General features: G+C 50.0%; 7 protein-coding genes across 7 annotated transcripts; 3 read left to right on the forward strand and 4 right to left on the reverse strand.

The window, feature by feature from the left end:
* Positions 1 to 384: 384 nt before the first annotated feature.
* Positions 385 to 2,813, forward strand: AUEXF2481DRAFT_39719 (GMC oxidoreductase). Its single transcript, XM_013488784.1, has 4 exons — positions 385 to 1,104; positions 1,152 to 1,767; positions 1,829 to 2,234; positions 2,303 to 2,813. Exons 1-4 carry the CDS (start codon positions 762 to 764, stop codon positions 2,762 to 2,764), a joined length of 1,827 nt encoding a protein of 608 aa, XP_013344238.1. The 5' UTR covers positions 385 to 761; the 3' UTR covers positions 2,765 to 2,813.
* An 844-nt stretch (positions 2,814 to 3,657) lies between these two features.
* Positions 3,658 to 7,509, reverse strand: AUEXF2481DRAFT_88654 (uncharacterized protein). Its single transcript, XM_013488851.1, has 3 exons — positions 7,205 to 7,509; positions 5,137 to 7,152; positions 3,658 to 5,088 (listed from the first exon to the last, which is right to left on the reverse strand). The coding sequence occupies exons 1-3, from the start codon at positions 7,293 to 7,295 to the stop codon at positions 3,920 to 3,922; spliced, it is 3,276 nt and encodes a 1,091-aa protein (XP_013344305.1). The 5' UTR covers positions 7,296 to 7,509; the 3' UTR covers positions 3,658 to 3,919.
* A 604-nt stretch (positions 7,510 to 8,113) lies between these two features.
* Positions 8,114 to 10,325, reverse strand: AUEXF2481DRAFT_39721 (uncharacterized protein). Its single transcript, XM_013488785.1, has 4 exons — positions 9,751 to 10,325; positions 9,546 to 9,694; positions 8,859 to 9,493; positions 8,114 to 8,811 (listed from the first exon to the last, which is right to left on the reverse strand). Exons 1-4 carry the CDS (start codon positions 10,144 to 10,146, stop codon positions 8,195 to 8,197), a joined length of 1,797 nt encoding a protein of 598 aa, XP_013344239.1. The 5' UTR covers positions 10,147 to 10,325; the 3' UTR covers positions 8,114 to 8,194.
* A 994-nt stretch (positions 10,326 to 11,319) lies between these two features.
* On the forward strand, positions 11,320 to 12,607 carry AUEXF2481DRAFT_694179 (uncharacterized protein). The gene has a single exon (XM_013488922.1). It carries the CDS (start codon positions 11,820 to 11,822, stop codon positions 12,519 to 12,521), a length of 702 nt encoding a protein of 233 aa, XP_013344376.1. The 5' UTR covers positions 11,320 to 11,819; the 3' UTR covers positions 12,522 to 12,607.
* A 528-nt stretch (positions 12,608 to 13,135) lies between these two features.
* Positions 13,136 to 14,599, forward strand: AUEXF2481DRAFT_694162 (uncharacterized protein). Its single transcript, XM_013488923.1, has one exon. The coding sequence runs from the start codon at positions 13,280 to 13,282 to the stop codon at positions 14,123 to 14,125; it is 846 nt and encodes a 281-aa protein (XP_013344377.1). The 5' UTR covers positions 13,136 to 13,279; the 3' UTR covers positions 14,126 to 14,599.
* Positions 14,600 to 17,300, reverse strand: AUEXF2481DRAFT_694334 (uncharacterized protein). Its single transcript, XM_013488924.1, has 5 exons — positions 16,708 to 17,300; positions 16,562 to 16,620; positions 16,315 to 16,507; positions 15,828 to 16,259; positions 14,600 to 15,774 (listed from the first exon to the last, which is right to left on the reverse strand). Exons 1-5 carry the CDS (start codon positions 16,893 to 16,895, stop codon positions 15,075 to 15,077), a joined length of 1,572 nt encoding a protein of 523 aa, XP_013344378.1. The 5' UTR covers positions 16,896 to 17,300; the 3' UTR covers positions 14,600 to 15,074.
* AUEXF2481DRAFT_694552 (uncharacterized protein) lies at positions 16,879 to 17,803 on the reverse strand. The gene is made up of 2 exons (XM_013488925.1): positions 17,505 to 17,803; positions 16,879 to 17,399 (listed from the first exon to the last, which is right to left on the reverse strand). Exons 1-2 carry the CDS (start codon positions 17,703 to 17,705, stop codon positions 17,106 to 17,108), a joined length of 495 nt encoding a protein of 164 aa, XP_013344379.1. The 5' UTR covers positions 17,706 to 17,803; the 3' UTR covers positions 16,879 to 17,105.
* Positions 17,804 to 17,875: the final 72 nt, after the last annotated feature.

A 17,875-nucleotide genomic window follows, 5' to 3' on the forward strand; every position in this document is an offset into this window, starting at 1 on the left:
ATCAATCTTTTGTTCGTTGAAGGCTTGACCAAATGAATCTGCTACTGTGATGCCTCGACTATGTCTCTATGCCTGACGTACGCGAGCTGTAACATAGTCTGGCTGGGCCCAGCACGTCGGTTACATCTGACCTCCCTTGATGTTATTGATGCTAAGTGCTCCACTGGCACAGAGGCTCAGATACGTTGTAGGTATAAGGTGGTATGCACACTTGATCATCATCTAGATTGGTTGCGAGATTCTTGCGATAACCCCTCCCACGCCATGCACTCCCAACCGAACGATCTACCTGGCAGGCCGCAACATCCGACACCATGCAAAACAGATTAACCGATGATGGGCATAGCACAAATGTCGCAACCTATCTACCTTGACTATTGACAACCAATATGTATCAGCAAAGTCCGTTACACGAGTTTACGAACCGCTGCATGTCTCTCTAGCTGCAGCCTCGGATGCAGATGGAATGCAGTCCCTTCGCTAAGACTCAGCACTTGATCGTTCTGACAATGTCTGCTGATTTGTCCACAGCTTGTAAAGTTCAGACCTGCAGAGAAATCGGTCCCGCTGAGTGCACAATCTAACACGATTGGGCATCGTTGGACTCTGGCGACCACACCGGTTGATCCTATAACTCTGCCGCATAGGATTTCACCCCTGCGCTTCCGTCGCCAAGAGAGCTTGTGTATATATTTTGACGTCTGCTGTGTAAGTCGATCGTTCAAACGGCACCACTCTGATCACTCTATCTTGTTTCCATCATGACCCGTTCGTGGTTGCTGTACCTACCAGCTTTTTGCATTGGAAATTTTGCCAGTCCATTGATTGGCTCTGTTCAGTATGACTACATCATCGTTGGTGGTGGTACAGCTGGATGTGTGCTTGCCAATCGTCTTTCGGCAGATCCATCCATATCAGTTGCTCTGATCGAAGCTGGGCCTACCGTCTTCAATGACTCTCGAGTTCTCTCTATCAGTCCTTCCGGGCCCGCATGGGGTACTGAGCTCGACTGGAACTATACAACGATCCCACAGATTCATGTAAACAACGCTGTATTGACATACCATGCGGGCAGAGACATTGGCGGTACAAGCACCATTAATGGTAAGACAGTGCCATCTGATTCTAGGCTATCTTCTAACTGTTTTTAGGTATGGTGTACCTTCGCCCGACTGCTGAAGAACTAGATTCTTGGCCGGTCCTGGGGAACCATGGATACTCATGGGACAGTCTCCTGCCTTACTTCAAGAAGAGTGAGCACTTGCAACTCCCCACTGAACCTCGTTCACTCTCCGAAGCGTCCTACGAGGCCGCCTTCCATGGTTTCGCTGGTCCAGTCAAGGTTGGTTGGGGCAATGATTTAGATCCCGCTGCTGGATTTGGGCAAGCATTGAACACATCCTTCCAAGCTCTAGGGGTTGGATGGAATGTGGACCCAAACTCTGGCAACACAACAGGAATTGGCTTGTTCCCGATCGAGAAGGACACTGTTCTCCAAATCAGACAAGACTCGGCCAGATCGTATTACTTGCCTGTCATGGATCGGCCAAATTTGCATGCTTTCACCAACACTACCGCCCTCAATATCGATCTGGATAACAGTAAAGCTCATCACGGTCCTAAAAGACCGTTCAGGGCAAAAGCTGTGAACGTGAGCCTGCCCTCGGGCAAAAAACAGACTCTCTACTCCAAGCAAGAAATCATTCTTTCGGCTGGCACATACAGAACACCTGGTCTCCTCGAACAGTCGGGAATTGGCAATCCTTCGTATGTGCAAAGCAGATAACCTGTGACTCGGATCGCGATGCTAATTCTGAGCCGTTCCCAGTGTTCTACGTAACTTATCAATCACTCCAAAGGTGATTCTTCCAGGCGTAGGAGCTCACGTCCAAGATCAATGGCTAGTAGGCATCATCTACAATACAAACATCACCATAGATTCCGTAACAGCAGGTTACAACTCGAACCCTGTTACAGTTGCTCTGACTGCCGCTGATCTATTCGGCGATGATCTTGAGGCTACGGCTGCACAACTCTACAGAGATATACCGTCATATGCTCGAACACTTTCAGAAGCAAGCAACGGCGCCATCTCTGTACAAGCACAAGAGCAGATATTGAGACTTCGAGCACGTCTAATACTCAAAGATAACGTGGGAACCGGCTCCTGCTCGTTTGGAAACTATGGTGGTAATTGCTGGGTCACACTACCCCTCTCTACAGGAAACGTCCATGTAAGCCAATCTTCTCGATTGATTGTCATAATCAATGACTCTGAGTGCTAACACACTGCTACCACCAGTCCTCCTCCGACCCGTCAAACCCAAGAATCAACCCAAACTTCATGCAACTCCCCTGGGACATCCTAGTAACCCAACGCCTAATCTCCACCCTCCGAAAAGTCCTCTCCTCACCTCCCGTCCAACTCGCCCTCGGCCCCTCCGCCAACGTCGAGCTATCCCCCGGCCTCGCAAACGTACCACTAAACGCCACCCTCTCCCAATGGACATCCTTTTTCCAAGCCGCTCTCGCTCCAGTCTGGCATGCTGTAGGATCTGCGGGCATGAGAAGAAGGGATTGGGGCGGAGTAGTGGATACAAAGTTTAGAGTGTATGGTGTACAAGGACTGAGAATTGTGGATGCAAGTGTTATTCCAGTGGAGGTTAATGGTAATCCTACGAGTCTTATTTATGCATTGGCGGAGAAGGCGGCGGAGGATATTTTAGCGGATTGTGGCAGAGGTGGTAAGGGAAAGGGATGGTGAGGTTTAAATTGGCCCATTTGCAAACCATACTGCTATGAGTGCATATTATGTCCTATGCAAATTTTGTTTCTTCCTTTAAATCGAGCTTGCGTAACTCTTGCTAGTATGTGTGACAATATCTTGGATATTCACTCCACAAATCATTGCCCGTGTGAGGCTCCTCAGCCCGACGAAACTTTGACAAAATTTGCATACCACAGCCCCGACCCCGATCGCAACCCCGCTGACACCTAGACAGCAAAAGAACACTGACACGGAGATAGCGTATTGGATGTACACACACGAGCAAAAGTTGGAGTAGCTGGGAATCGAACCCAGAACCTTCTCCACTCAGTAATGCTCAGAGGAGCAATGCTAAGAAGATGTCATACCACTAGACCACAACCCCTTTTGATATGTGCGGATCCGCCCTCATACATTATATACTGTTTTTCCGTAGCACAGTAACAGAGCACGGCAAGCATCAAGGTCATCGTGACATCTGTGTACCACCAAGGAAACAGAGAGCCAGAGTGTTTAAATACATACTAGAATGTATTTAAGACTACATAAGTTTGTACTCGTCGACTTTAACATATCTTTGCCCAGCATCGGTAACTCGGGTCTTGTGTATAGTCTTCCGACAACGCGTTTAGATCTAGCGACTACTGAAGGTAAATATAGTTGATATATCCACCAAGAGACCTAACATCATTACGTGCCTATTACAGTAAGGACAGAGTATCTATATTCATGGATCCACAGTATATCGATGTAGTTTTATACTTCCGTCGTCGTGCTATACACGATTTACTTGTCAATACCCTTGCTTAGGGGGGAACCCTGACTACGAAGCCCATTGACAAGATATCAAATGAGATTTGAGCACGAAGATTTAAGAGATAATACGTGATGGACGGGTTTAATTTATTGAACTAAGGATTAGTGTCAAGGATTAGTGTCAAAAATGGGTGCAGGAGTGCACTTTACGTCTTCTGCTACAGCAAACATATGGTAACCCTCCATCATGATATATTCGTACACCTAGCAATGCATTCCCTCCTATTGTTACAATCCGTGTCCGATGTATTGGTCCACACCACACCAACCCCATCGTATATCCATATCCTCCTTTCCCATCCCAATGCTCGTACAGTAAATAATGTCATAATCTCATCATGTGGTGGTAGTGGTAGCTGTTTGCTCTGCAGAGGCATCCGCAGAGGTTGTTGCGTGCAATGCCGTGGTCGCGTTGGTAATCGCAGCATTCGCAATGTCATTGATGGCGTCAGGATTGCTAGTCACAGCGGTGCCGACATCAACGTTCGTAATGTCAAAATCATCAAAGTTAAAGTCGAGCGATCTTCCTGGCGTCAGGAAGGTAGGCATGGCATCCGAAAACTCGAACTGACGACCAGGGCTGAGGAAAGGTACCTCGTGATGTGCATCGCTCAAGAGTTGCGTCAGCTGACGCGTGAAGGGCGTCATCTGACTTCTAGATGGCGACGACAGGTTTGCCCATCTTGACGGAGTGGTCGGGAAGAGGTTCTTGGCCTCAGCCGAGCTAAAGGTGGGCAGGAAGGTCGAACCTTGATTGCCACTCGGGGTACGGGTGTTACGCGCCACGGTGCGAAGAGAAGAGCGTGAGGGGGTCGGTGTCTTGAGGAGAGTGTCCTGATGGAGCATACCGTTCTTCTCAGGAGTCTTGCGAGGAGTTTTGAAAATATTAGGCGAACACTCAAAAAGATGGGCAAGGTCGTCCTCCTCGTTCTGAGGTGGGCAGTTCTCTTTGTTGGGCTCCTCAACAAACGCCATCTCGATGATTGTGCTGGATTGAGGTTTCGCGCCTGGTAGGGCTAGGTCGTCGAGGGTCTTCATCTGACCATTTCTCTCACGTGGTGATGGGAATAGCAGACGGCGTGTCGGTCTAGGAGTCAACTCGGCTTCGACTTCAATGGGACTCTCTTGCGAGCCAATGAAGCGAGCAGGGCTACTTTGAATGGCGCGATGTAACGCAGCGTCTAGCTCTGGACCGGTCCACTGTTTGTCAGACTCGCTGCGCTTGAGCTGAGGTTGCACGCTGCTTGCTCTAGGACGATCGAGCGGTGGAATCGTCTCTTCGTTGGTTCGCTCTTCACTCGATCGGCTGTTACTGTTGTCCTCAGGCTGAGCAGCATCAGTGTACAGTGCTGAAGGTTGATCTACGAAGTAGTCCGACTGCGGCTCTGAAGGTCCAGCAGGTGGCATAGCCTTGCGTTGCTGCTTCTTGCCCTTGGCTGCTTGCTTCTTGACCCATTTATCGGCAGGTCTCATCACTCTGAACTTATTGAACCAAAGGCCGCAAGCTAATTTTGTCAGTCTTGGATCATGGCTTATAGAATCACTCCACTTACGGTTGCACACTTGCATGGTATCAAAGCCGAGTGTTGCATCTTGTGAATCTTTGGTCTTGCGCATTGACTTGATGATGCGGTATTTGGTAGATTTCTGTGTCTCTGCGTCACGAGTCAAGACTTCCACACCAAGAGTAACGGTCTCGGTCTCTGCAGGATCCATGTCCTCTGGACATCCTTCAACCACTTTGACAAAGAGATGACGCCAGGTTGGGGTTTCGATAGCACCACAATGACCACAGAAGGGTGGCATTTCACCATTCTCGATCGACTTCTGGAGTTTGTCTTGGATGTTCTTCTTTCTCTGTGCTCCGGAGCCACTGCGAGGAGCCTGCATATCAGTAGGAGCAGGTGAAGCTGCATCAGATCTCACGATCATCGATGCCGATCTGGCCATACTAGGCTTGTTCGACTGTGGCTTGGGTGGTAATGCAACTGAGTTTCTACGTGAATTCTGAGCGAGCACAGCATTGCGAGCCTTCTTGCGTGAAAGCTCAGCCTGAGCAGCAGCAGCCTCATCCATCTTTCCAGTATGTGACATTTGCATTCTTGTAGGTAGTAACTCGGGAGGTCCAGGTGTTTGCTCGATAAATGAGATGCCTGCGGATGGCGGCTGTGTCCTGGGTCTGTATTGTGCGGCAATCTGCATGTCTTCTTCACATACAGATCGGTCTTCATCGTCGTCATGACAATCGAATGTCGAACTCATGTAGCCCGAATCAGCAGGTCTTGAGAAAGATGGTAGCCCTGGACTAGAAGGCTCGGGCAGAAGAGGCGGCGAAGATGGAAAATCGGTCGGAGTGATGCCCATGGGGTTGTCGATAGCATCATCTGGGGAACTCATTGCTGACTCAGAGGGAGGGGGGAGACAGTTGGGAGTGGGGTCGTAAGGGGAGTTGTAGGTCATGGCTCTGGCAAGAGATGACTCGCGGCGGAGAATGCTTCCTGGCTGGGGACGGGATCCAGGCAGATTGATCTGAGGGACTGGGGTCGGGACTCTCGGGGGCGGTTCCAAAGAGTTGCCCATGATGCCGGGACGCATGGCGACGGGCTTGTGCACACGAATAGATGCTGCAGTGCTGGCCGTCACTCGCAGCGAATCTGATGGCCCACCAAACGTAGATTTTCCACGCCAGTCCGCCTGTGTCACCTTTACTCTCTTCCTTGCAGGGCCCTCCTCTTGATACTGCTCCTGTCCAGCCATGGACTCTCTGCGTTCATGGTGCATATCGCTCTGTACGGACATTCTTGATGAGGGTCTAGCTATGTTCTCGTTCGGATATGTTTGAGGAGCCGATTGGTTCATGGATGGGCTGTTGACTCGGCTCGGAGGCCCACTGTATGATTGCGTCGGGCCGGAGAAGGACGGTTGACCATTGAAGCTAGCGTTAGAGCCCTGTCTTGGGCGTTGGTACGACATCATGTCGTGATCGGAAGGGTCCTGCCTCATTTGCGTGGGCGTGAGACCTTCCTCAAAGGGCGCCCCGAGGGAGAGGCCAGATTGTGAGAAGGAGGCGGACCAGGCGTTGGGATCGAAGCCAGCAGACATGGCGGGGTTGATGTTGCGATAGATTTCCATGCTCCTGAGGAAGTCACCTTGCACGGGCTTGGGCACTGGGACCAGCCTCAGTTTGACTTCCAACGTCTCCTTGACTCCGTTGGAGAAAAGGCCCATGATGTTTTTGCAGACGCGCCCGGTGATCATCGTCTTTGACTGGTATGCAGGGGCGGTCGGGGTGGGCGAGACGGCGGCAAGCACGGACGACAGCATTCCTTGGCCCACCAGCGGCGTCTCATACTCGGAGTAGTCATAGGCATAGATGGTGAAGTCGCCTTGGGTGAGGCGAGAGACGAGTTCCGGACTGGCCGAAACGATGGCGCGGATGCATGTGCGAAGCTCGATGACTCCGATCTGCGTATTTTCATCGATCGGCACCGTGGGGACGTGAAGGATGTCGGGGAAGCGAGCGAGGCAATTCGTCTTGTTGTCGTTGTCGAACGTGTAGAGAACCTTGACTTGAAGGACATCAGCAGGAGTCGGCGTAGCATCAAAGAAGCATCAAATTACCTCTCATAGGACGCGTCGGAATGTCGAGAAATGGATTTCCAGGTGATTGTGACGCGTCCACGTCCATAGCAAAGGATGCTGGAGACGACATGGTGTGTGGGAGGCGAGATTGGAACGTCGTGAGTGACTGCTGTCAACAGATAGTCTTGCGGGTTACAGCATGCTAGGGGGAGAGTTCCGAGGAGGGGAAGGAGTGATGTCGTGTTGCTTTCTGAAGAGTCGAAGGGAGTAAGATTGGAACGGGCGCGAAGAAACAAAAAGTCGAAATTACAAGGTCGCTATGATCTCAGACAAGGGAGAGGTTGGTATGCAAAGATGGTAATATTGAAAGACGAGACAGGAACGCGACAGACACGCGCGCGTAGCGTTTGTTGGAAACTGCGCGGTCCAAGCTCTCAAGATCGAGAGGCATGCCGGCACTCGTCACCGCTGGCAACCCCAGCTCATTCAAGAATGAAGACGTTATACTTTGATCAAGTCGATCGATCATCGACTGGAACACATTCGTACGATCCCACAGCAGGATGGAGGGTGCAATGACTGTACACCGGGAGGCTGACAGGGGGATGAAGGATGCACTGGCAATTGCACAAGCGCCCGTACAAGATTAAGTATGGAAGGTCAATGCACGCATAACTTAATCTAATCGTCAGAGCCGCCTGATTTCTGACACAAGCATCCAACATCAATCTTGTGCAATGCGAAGGAACTCTGCAATTCAACAGGCTACGTGGTTCTCATAACGTGACATCGAGAGTCACGGCTTGCGAGAATCTTACCAAGTTCGTTGGCTCTCCTCTCGAGCGATCGTATCTCTGCCCTCTCGCTGTACCTATGCATGAGCAACCAAACGCGAAGTCATCGGATTTGAGTCACCAGATAGCGGATCGTTTCTAAGATCAACGACTCACACTTTGGAACTGTTTGCTCAGATTTAAACAACCACATGTTATGTACAACTGGACAATCAACCTATATCATCGCGTTCCCTCATGCCTCAGCAAGACCGGTCAAGAACTCGGAGAGACCGTAAGCACCAGGATCCGGAACTTCCTTGAAGCCCTCGTTACCCACGTATACTGATCTTCCAAGACTAGCCTTCATTCCCTTGGTGGCATCTGATCCTTCCTTAGCTGCCTGTGCCGCCTTCTTCAGATCTCCGGTGGCTACAAGCTGCTTGATGAACGGCTCCAATGCGTCCACAAGAGTTCTGTCGCCAGGTCTTGCCGGTGTGTATTTGCCGAGACCTTCCAGAGCCTGCTTAGCTGCTTCGGCCCAGATCTGCGTCGTGACCTCTGTCTTGCCGGACTCTGGCGATTGTGAGCGTAGACCAGCAGCTAGTGCATTGAGGAAAATGGCGTAAATGGCTCCACTGGTTCCATCCATAGATGTTTCTATGACTGAAGTGATACGGCCTAGGAAGATAGCGGCGTCCTTTGTATCAAGATCGGAAGACATGAGCTGAAGTATAGAGTCTGCGCCACGTTTGAGACCGATTCCACAGTCGCCATCACCCACAATGGTATCGTAGTGGGTGACATCCGGTTCGGCGGCAATGACGCGCTCCAGACCAGCCTTGAGCACCCTCTTGGACTCATCGGCGTTGACTGAAACCTGTTAGCATGTGTTCTTGTTAGTCCAGGAGTGAGCTTACGTGTAAGGTTGCTGGGTATGTCTTGTTCGCCGTCAGCCTTGGCCGTTCTCCTTCGATCGGCCGCAGTCGACGTATTCTCCCAGGTCGCTGTACTGATGGGTGTCGCCCAACCAGCGACCTCCGAGGGAGCATCAAGCAATTGCAACAGAGACTTGTCCAGGCCAGTGTCCTGGAGCTTGAGCAAAGAGATACTGAAGCCAATGCCGTTCAAGCTAGTCATGAAAGTACCGACGAGTATTCGGACGGGTCTGATGTTGTGGTACTTCTTGAGCTGGTCCAGAACTTCAGTAGCGATGCCGCCCATCTCGAGTACACTGACACCGCCCAAATTGTTGATCAATACGACCGTCTTGTCTTCGCCAGACACTTTGAGGAAAGCTCGCTCCTTGTCATCCTGGTCTAGCATGTGTGCCAACATCTGTTCAACCAGGCTGGGCAGATCTGCCTTTGTGCGTTCCGAACCAGCCTCATTGTGGATGCCCATACCGATCTCCACCTCTTCAAATGTAAGTTCGTCCTCGCCCGCTTCGGTGACCTTGCGACCTGGGACGTGAACGTGCGAAAGAGAGGAACCGATCGAGACGATGTTGTCAGCAGCGAGTTTTGCGACGTGGTGCACATCCTTGAGGGGTGCTCTGGAAGACAATGTCAGCTTTTGCCATCATACTCATATACTCGCTGACATACCCGGTAGCTGCCAAAGCTCCAGCAATCTTCTGTACGAGGACAGTTCCCGCAATTCCTCGTCTGCCAACCTTACCACCCTTCGATCTAGGAACGCCTGCATCATCTCCAACGACCAGCATCTCAATATCGACGCCAGTTGCTCTTGCTTTCTGTTTCACACGCGTCAACACTTATTCGAGCAATCATTCATCATAGGACGGCATACCTCAACCCCCATGCCAAAGTTGAGCACATCACCAGTGTAGTTCATGACGATGACCAGAACACCCTTTGCAGAATCAACGCGGCCTAGTAGACACCTTCTGATTTGCTCGGCCGAGGGTGAAGCGAAGATTGTTCCAGAAACAGCTCCAGAGAGAAGACCAGGTCCTACGAAGGCTGCGAAAGAAGGTTCATGACCAGCACCACCACCAGAAACTACTGACACCTGAGAAGTTTTGTAAAGGCCAGCATCTCCGCGACGGAAGACAATCTTGTTCTCTGCATCAAGAGCAACTGACGGGTTGGCAAGAGTAATCGACCTCAAGGCCGTGAGTACTAAGTGGTTGGGGTCATTGATGAAATGTTTCGCGGCGGGGTTATAAGTCGATGTTCCAGACATATTGATGCAAGAAGTTGCAGTAACTGGAAGGAGAAAGGACAGGATAGCGAGAGATGGGAGGATAGGGAGGGGCTTATGCTATAAGAAGTACCTCTCCACTCTCCCATCCGTCGTGTCCTGCCCCTCCAACGGGGACCACAAAAACACAGACACCTGATGCTCTCGTAGCCCCGCCATACTTTCTCCGAAGATCGCTGTTCCTACCGACGTGGCGCAGATCGTCTTTGCCAATCAAAGAGGTCCTTTTCAGCCGACTTCTTGGATGTTGCGGGGAAAGCTCCTCCAAGGTGGGGTTCTGGAAGAACGCAACTGTAAGCGCAACCACGCCCTGCGTGCACCACGACAGCCTCAAGAAGATATTCCGAGTCTGCGAGACTGACTACGATATCCGCGAACATAGCTCCAGTCACCATGGTGCAGAGCGACGCCTTCATGCAACTCCTACCAAACTTTCTCTACATATGACGCGCTTCGCTTCTCCTAAAGCAGAGCTTGGCGTTGGAAATTGCCTAAATATCGAGGTTTGTTCTCTCGATACATCTGCTCAGCTGTCGACACTAACATCACAACCAATACGATGTTGGAAAGCACTTGGGGTCGTCCATATCGTAGGCTTGCTGGGATGCCTCATGATCTCGACCCAGGATGGAGCCACCGTTCGAGCCACTGTTTGAGCCACATGAGGACAGGCCTGATATCAACTCTCACAGAGCAGACATTCATCTTCCAAATCTTGGTACCCCATGGGTAGGTCATTCATCATGCTGCTTGTTTTCGATCAACAACACAGGACCCTCTTCACGTGGCAGCCGAACATTTTACGGGCAAGACTCGCGATTTTAAGCACAATGTCTACAGAGAACGTGTCATTCTCTGCAAGATCTAGTTAAAGCTCCAGGTAGAGGACGCTCGACGTCTTCTTTCCACGCCAGAACAAGTTATATCGTCTCTGCAACATGATTAAAGATGTCTTGACTCTCAGCCCTATCTGTAGGATCTTCGATACTAATTCAGTTGACAACCACACATCTTTGCATAACCGCGCATCTTTACGAAGGCCGGACTCTCTAGGCCCTCCTGGATCTCAACTAGAATCTAACAGGAAATCATTCCAACCAAGATCGGTTGGTTGTACGAACACAGGCAGATCGAGTCTACCACTGTCAAATCCCGACACGATCGTGGTGGCGGTACCACAGAAGGGAGCTCAGAAACCGACAGAACGACTAGTATCGCACTAACTGTCGTCTCTTACAAATAGACGGCATTGCTTCAGGTGGCAAGAGGAGCATCATCTCACCCTGTATCTACTTCGAACTATATCCGGAAGCTCTTGGGGACACACTGCTAAGGCCCTGTCGATAGTTGCTTCGCCGAAAAAACGGAATCCCATCACCAAGCAAGAAGTCCATCCATCGCTTCCAGTAAAGCTCTTCAGAGGTTACAACGACAGGAGTCAAGGATTGAGTTCACCCACTGAATTCGTCGCAAGTCGCTTTGCCGAGCATAATCACTTTCCATTACCCCCACAGTATTCAGATAACGATCTGGAACTTGACATCCAAAAACACATCAGTCAGGATCGCGAATTCAAATCGACCCTAATAAGCACTGGAAGTAGTTTGGTCAAAGCATTACGCAGAGCAATTATAGCAAGCTCGAGAGCTGAAGATATGAGCTCTTGTAGGCTCAGTATCATCGATACTCAGAAGATTGGACCGAGCAGTAGCATCTCTTACGCTCGACCATATCGTGACTGGTTCCAATACAAGAAAGAATTTCCTTGGAGATATTCGGTTGAGGAAGAGCACCTAGCTTGGGCCGAGATATCTGTATCGGCTGTCATGACAGAAGTGTCTCTCGAAGACTTGCAATCATTCATGGTTGAAGATTCTGTACTGTCCTCTGCCTTTAACACAGATGTCTCGTCCGGCGACATAGTGGAGGTGTGTAGAGCTTTGAAAGCCAAACGCACCGCACTTTCTTCCGAGCTTGTCGCCGCAATAGCTCGTCTGATTGCCTTCCTCGGTATGGAACTCCATACCTCACCAGCGATTATCGCCAAGCTTGTATGTGAGGTCACACACGATTGGTACGTTGTGCTCCCAGTTCAGTCAGCTGAAGCTTGGTTTGCAGAAGCTGCAGTATTCGCACACAGCTTTGTTGCTTCGCAAGATTGTTTGATGATTACCGATGAGGTAAAGTACTTCCCGAACATCTGCCAGGCATTTCTGGCTGGAGCAAGGACTTCTCTGAAGGACTGGACGCAACATACCGAGATCAGCCAAGTTGAGGCATACAGAACGATCAATCGAGCGATCAGAGTTGGTCCTCTGTCTGCAGAAGAACGTCTGACAAGGCCAGTACTCTGCTAGTATACAGCTGTAGAAAGGCAAGACTCTTTTTGGAACGAGCATGGTATTGAAGGAGAGCGACTGCCTTGGGTTCATCCATTGGAGCGATCTCAACCATGCGAGGCTGTTAGAGTATCTTTCTACAGCTATGGAACGATACAAGTGGAGCCTCTCTACATGGCTGTATTGGACCAATGTCTTTCTCTATTCCGCTCTCTGAAGGCCGCAATCAACAGCATCGAAGCTGTCAAAACGCAGGACCTTATGCAAAGTTCGAGAAGGCTAAAATAGACGACAGACGGTCACATTTTCCCTCACCCCAAACTCACTTCTTTTTCACCTTTTTCTCACTTCCTCCTTACTCTGCCCCTACTCTGTTCGCGGTGCTCAGAAGTTTCTCGGCCAAATCTCCGCCCCGCTCAATAGCAAGTGGTGGATACACAAGATCAACTATTGTTCAGCGCTCTATACCAACACGATTGTTGACTTGAAACAGCCACAATGACAGTCAATGCCTAGACTCACAATAGGCTATTGGTCAGAATGCCCGAGATCGCCATTGATACTGGGTAGCGGATTTTGAGTAACAGTTTCTTCTTCCTGAAGTTCTTCTCTTCCCAACTCTTCTTTCCACCTACAATTCTCTTCGTCGTTGCAAGTCTTCTGTCAATATTCTCTTCCTTTCTCGTGTTGTTTTTATCACCACATCCCGCCGGCTCGGGTTTTTGCCTTCCCGTTCAAGCATCGGTCATCTTGCTGGTCAAGACCTGTCTTCCATCATGTCCTACACCAAGTGCTGTTCTCCTATTGTCAGCCCATTCGCTCTCGCTTTCAATTTCGGTCCTGTCGCCGAGCCAGTTGCCGATCCCGACATTGTACCCTTCCGTTTCCGCGATCTGCCCAAGGAGCTTCGCTTCATGATCTACGAATATAGCCTGTCATTCGACCCCGTCGACAACTACTGTGGAAGATACGTAGATTTGTTGTGCACAACATCCAACACAAGAGAGCCTGCTCCCAAAGTCAAGTTGGCATGTCCTTCGATCTTGTTGGTTAGCAGAGAGGTCACCGAGGAAGCACTGCTCATCCTCTATCAAACCCCTCTCCACCTGTCTCATGGCATCTCAAGGGCCAAATTCAAGGATCTGATTGCGCCTGCATTGTTGCGCAAACTCCGCTATGTCAACCTGTCTGATACTGGTATCCGCCACCTCAACCCTCCTCCCCATGACACCTTCACTGGTCTTTGCTTTGTTGCTGCCCAGCTTGCAGCACTTCTCAGACCTGGCCATTCCCTCAAGTCTTTGAGCATCACCTACACATCTCCGTACATAGCTCTTCACCTGAAAGACTGTCTCATGGACAAGGACAGGGCCTGTGGCATCAAGAGTTGGACCCACAACATGGTCAGGGGTCTCAAGGAGTTGCACAATGTTCCGAAAGTCTCTCTCAACCTCGGTCTCCCTCAGGAGATGAAGCAGGGGATTCTTCAGTCCATGACTGGCCCAGCTCAGGGGTTCTTTGCCCTTCCACTTTCTATCCGTCAGAAGGTCTACAGCTATGCTGCTGACCCCAATGAAAGTGTTTTTGCAATGAAGCAGGCTACCAAGGATCTCGCATTGTGAGTAGAGATACAAACCACCTCCGTTGGGCACCTCGCTAATATATCTCAGCAACCTGGATCCGACCTTTCCAATGAGAGACACTCCAACTGTCTTCTTGATCAACAAGCAGATCGAGGAAGAAGCTTCCGAGATAGTCTACCGCAAGCCCCTTGTCATCAAGCACCTATACCCTATGGTCAACGCCACATTCGTCCAGCCAAACGACTTCTTTTCGCCATACATCTACAAGAAGATTGAGCATCTGGAACTACATCTGACCGACTACCGCCACCTCACCATGTTCCAAGCCATCACCAGGAACCTTCAGCGTCGTCGCAACAAGACCAAGCTCAAGTCATTGACCCTTCATTTCGCCGAGCCTCGCATCAAGCGTATCATCTTAGCCGACCCTCTCAGCTATTACCCCGACAACCAAATCTATGCCTTTATGCGCAGTCTCAACCACTTGCACGACATCTGCGAAAAAGTCACCATTACTGGAAGTCTGCCTGACTGTTTCACGCGCCCCATCATCTACAACATGACTGTCAAGCAACCCAATGAGCCTTTCCAGCCTGTTCGCGCTCAGAATGCTCTCGGTCAACAGATTGATGTCCACACTATGATGAGATCTGCTCTGTACCCCAAGACTCGTGGCTGGTTGACCGAGCCTGACATCTGAAACAGGAGATATGGAAGAGATGGGATGTTTCCTGGCGCTTTCTGATAGTTGATGATTTCGATCTTTTGTTTCTCACACTGCTACACACATTCTTTTGGTAAAGCTTTTTCACTATTAGTATTTCTTAGCAATCTGACACTGCTCGCTCAAACTCATACCAAACTCTCTCCCTCTTCGTGTATACATAATTTACGAGCCCAGAATAGTGACTGCATGCCCTGAGGGGCGCATTATCGATGTAATAAATAGGGATCAATCGCACCATCTATTGAGCTATGATGTTCCTACTCATTCCGACTTGACAGCAGCCTCCCTCTCTCCAATAGTCATCCACATGTCCGTAAAATAACTAACACCACCCTTGATCAAGTAATTCCCAGGCTTCTCCTTATCCAATAACTCAGGACTGAAGCTCCTGAAGAACTGCAACGGAGCCTTGTACAACTCCATGTTGGCAATCTCCCTTCCCAGACAAACTCTCGCTCCATAGCCAAACGCCATGTTATACTTGTTGTACAAACGAGTCTTTTCTTCGGATTCGAGCCAGCGCTCAGGACGAAAGACGTTGGCGTCTGAACCGTAGATGGCAGGGTCGCGGTGAACGATCCAAGGGTTGCAGGAGATCTCTGTGCCTTCGGGAGCGTAGGTGCCGTAGAGATCGATACCGCCGTTATTGACGAGGCGGGGGAACATGTTTGGTGCTGAGGGGGTGAGACGCATGGATTCTTTGATGCAGGCAATGTAGTAAGGGCAGTGTTCGGTGACTTCGCTGTACTGAGGCATGTCAGAGAGGTAGCCAGCACGAGTGGCGGTGTCGAGTTCGGCCATGAGCTTCTTGTAGACAGCGGGATGGGTCAGAACATCCTTGATCAGAGCTTGAATCGCTGTGCCGGTAGTGTCTGCACCTGCGAGGAGAACGAGGAGGATCTCAGCTCTGATGTATTCGGGATCAAGAGACTCGCCCTTCTCGTCGCGAGCATCGATAAATCTTTAGTTTGTCAGTCACAACGTGTCTAAGTGTTTTTGGCAATCGGCACTCACGTCTGGAGTAGGTCGATCCTGCCATTTGTGTTCCCAGCCTCAATGTCTTTCCTTCTTTGATCAATCAACTTGTCACGGAAACGCATGAGCGTACCAATGCCGCTTTGCTGTTCGGGTCTAGCAACAAGATGTTTGTCGCCAAAACTAGTACTTTTGACCCAGTTGGTGAAAGGATAAAGACGAGCCATTAATCCAAAGGGAACAAGACCTTCGTGGAAGCCTTGAATCAAGCCAGCCACATCCGAGCCAGATTCGATGAAACCAAAGGGAGCACCGAAGCCTACTTCAGAGATAACATCATAGGCCATGTAAACAGCCCAAGGAGCAAAGTCGACCTTCTCGCCGGTCTTTGCGAAAGAAGTGGAGAGTTTGGTGATCCAGTCATTAATGCGCAAGTCAATCAAGGGTTCCATATTCTTGATGTTGGAGAAGCTGAATGCAGCGATCAGAATCACGTCTTCTGTTATTGCTAGGTGAATAGACACACCTGTAAGATCCAGCTGCGACCTTTCTGAAACGAGCATGAGTTTTCCAGTCTTGCATGTTGAAAAGACTCTCGACGTTGCCGAAGCTTCCAGTAATGTAGTGTTTCGACTTGTTTGCTTGTCGATTGTAAATTTCTGGCAATTTCGTTGCATCGCTGACCAGAAGTAGAGTGGGAGTGATTCTGATGACAGGGCCTGGAACACGTCAGCCATCATTTGTCGGCGTGTTGATAAAGGTATGATCTTTACCATATTTCTTGTGCAGCTCAAAAGCAACCATAGGCTCGTCTTCTTTCAAATTGTGGTATCTGGTTCGTGTAAGTCTCGTTACCTCAACGTCTAGGCATAGCGAGAAGCAGCATCAATCTCGTGCGCTGCTTGTCAGGTACACTTACGCGATCCACAATCTCGTCACGCTCGCCCAGAACGGACCTGGGAATTTAGAAAGAGGATGGAACCATCTGTAGTAAACAATTTGATAAATGACCCGGGTGACAACATATCCCAAGATGGCTAAGACCAAGTTGCTGAAGGTGATCAAGGAGAGAGAAGCGGAGGCTCTACTCTGCACAGGAGACTCCATGGCGACTGTACAACAGCAAACACTGGAGGAAGCAACAAACGACTCACAGGTTCCTTCTTAAGCGGTCCACAAGCAACAATAAAGGCACACATATTAGTCGTAGCGATCATCGTACCCGGGTACAGTGTGGCTATGAAACCAATTCGAGGCCCGCGAAGGGAGGCTGACCCAACGACTCTCCATCTCATCAGCCGCGTATAATCTACCTCGCTAAGCGCGATTAACCCAGTGATGGTCGAGTATGAGAAAGTGTGGAAAGGGTGCTTTGGGATCCCGAATCGAGAGGGCAAGACGGGTCTGGTAGCACGAGCACGGGAACATTAGTGGCTCCATCGGCGAAGTGCTGCGCGTTTTGTACTCGAGTAGCTCCGCTCTCATGCAGGCTTCGTAGATGAAAGAGGTTGAATGGTCGGTATTGGCATCAGCGTGACTAAAGGAGTAGCGATTTTCGTGTGTTGTCAGACAGCAGAGCAGAGGCCAGGAGAAAGACTTGGCCAGGGTCGGCTCGAATGGGCTAAACTTGACTCAACACACAGTCCCAGTCCTCGGCAAGATGCCGAGCAAGATAACGTGAAACACTGCGGGATTGATATCTAGCGTCCGGATGGCAATTGAGCATGTAGACCCGTCCCGCTGAAACGCTGGCTTCATGCTGATGGAGTTTCCTACTACGAATGCTGAACAGCGACTGTAGCACAACACAACGACAGCAAGACTGGATAATGACTTCCAACAGAAGCGGTGTACGCTCACGTGATAGCTATAGCTGTCAATGAGCAAGGAAGCTGCTACCCGTAAATTAGTCCACATAAATTAATGTTTAATATAGTGGGGCTGACTCGCGACAAGTATGACGATCGCCTAGCAAAGGAACCGAGCAAGGATGTTTAGAAAACCTTGTTGCGAACTTGCGACCTGCGAGAGTGAGTGTATGACTATCGAATCCCTTGGAAACTATCGCTGCGTCAGAATCGTATTTC

Source organism: Aureobasidium subglaciale, assembly GCF_000721755.1.
Source record: "Aureobasidium subglaciale EXF-2481 unplaced genomic scaffold scaffold_9, whole genome shotgun sequence".
Classification (NCBI taxonomy): Eukaryota; Fungi; Ascomycota; class Dothideomycetes; order Dothideales; family Saccotheciaceae; genus Aureobasidium; species Aureobasidium subglaciale.

Coding starts and splice junctions, on each gene's coding strand:
- AUEXF2481DRAFT_39719 (XM_013488784.1), top strand. CDS start 762: ATGACCCGTTCGTGGTTGCTGTACCTACCAGCTTTTTGCATTGGAAAT. Junction 1,105..1,151: donor CGGTACAAGCACCATTAATG/GTAAGACAGTGC, acceptor AACTGTTTTTAG/GTATGGTGTACCTTCGCCCG. Junction 1,768..1,828: donor TCGGGAATTGGCAATCCTTC/GTATGTGCAAAG, acceptor AGCCGTTCCCAG/TGTTCTACGTAACTTATCAA.
- AUEXF2481DRAFT_694334 (XM_013488924.1), bottom strand. CDS start 16,895: ATGGAGTCTCCTGTGCAGAGTAGAGCCTCCGCTTCTCTCTCCTTGATC. Junction 16,508..16,561: donor TGAGCTGCACAAGAAATATG/GTAAAGATCATA, acceptor GACGTGTTCCAG/GCCCTGTCATCAGAATCACT. Junction 16,260..16,314: donor GTCGCAGCTGGATCTTACAG/GTGTGTCTATTC, acceptor CGCTGCATTCAG/CTTCTCCAACATCAAGAATA.
- AUEXF2481DRAFT_694179 (XM_013488922.1), top strand. CDS start 11,820: ATGAGCTCTTGTAGGCTCAGTATCATCGATACTCAGAAGATTGGACCG.
- AUEXF2481DRAFT_39721 (XM_013488785.1), bottom strand. CDS start 10,146: ATGTCTGGAACATCGACTTATAACCCCGCCGCGAAACATTTCATCAAT. Junction 9,695..9,750: donor ACTTTGGCATGGGGGTTGAG/GTATGCCGTCCT, acceptor CGTGTGAAACAG/AAAGCAAGAGCAACTGGCGT. Junction 9,494..9,545: donor GGAGCTTTGGCAGCTACCGG/GTATGTCAGCGA, acceptor ATTGTCTTCCAG/AGCACCCCTCAAGGATGTGC.
- AUEXF2481DRAFT_88654 (XM_013488851.1), bottom strand. CDS start 7,295: ATGTCGTCTCCAGCATCCTTTGCTATGGACGTGGACGCGTCACAATCA. Junction 7,153..7,204: donor TCCGACGCGTCCTATGAGAG/GTAATTTGATGC, acceptor ATGTCCTTCAAG/TCAAGGTTCTCTACACGTTC. Junction 5,089..5,136: donor TACCATGCAAGTGTGCAACC/GTAAGTGGAGTG, acceptor TGACAAAATTAG/CTTGCGGCCTTTGGTTCAAT.
- AUEXF2481DRAFT_694552 (XM_013488925.1), bottom strand. CDS start 17,705: ATGTGGACTAATTTACGGGTAGCAGCTTCCTTGCTCATTGACAGCTAT. Junction 17,400..17,504: donor ACGGGTCTACATGCTCAATT/GCCATCCGGACG, acceptor AGCCCATTCGAG/CCGACCCTGGCCAAGTCTTT.
- AUEXF2481DRAFT_694162 (XM_013488923.1), top strand. CDS start 13,280: ATGTCCTACACCAAGTGCTGTTCTCCTATTGTCAGCCCATTCGCTCTC.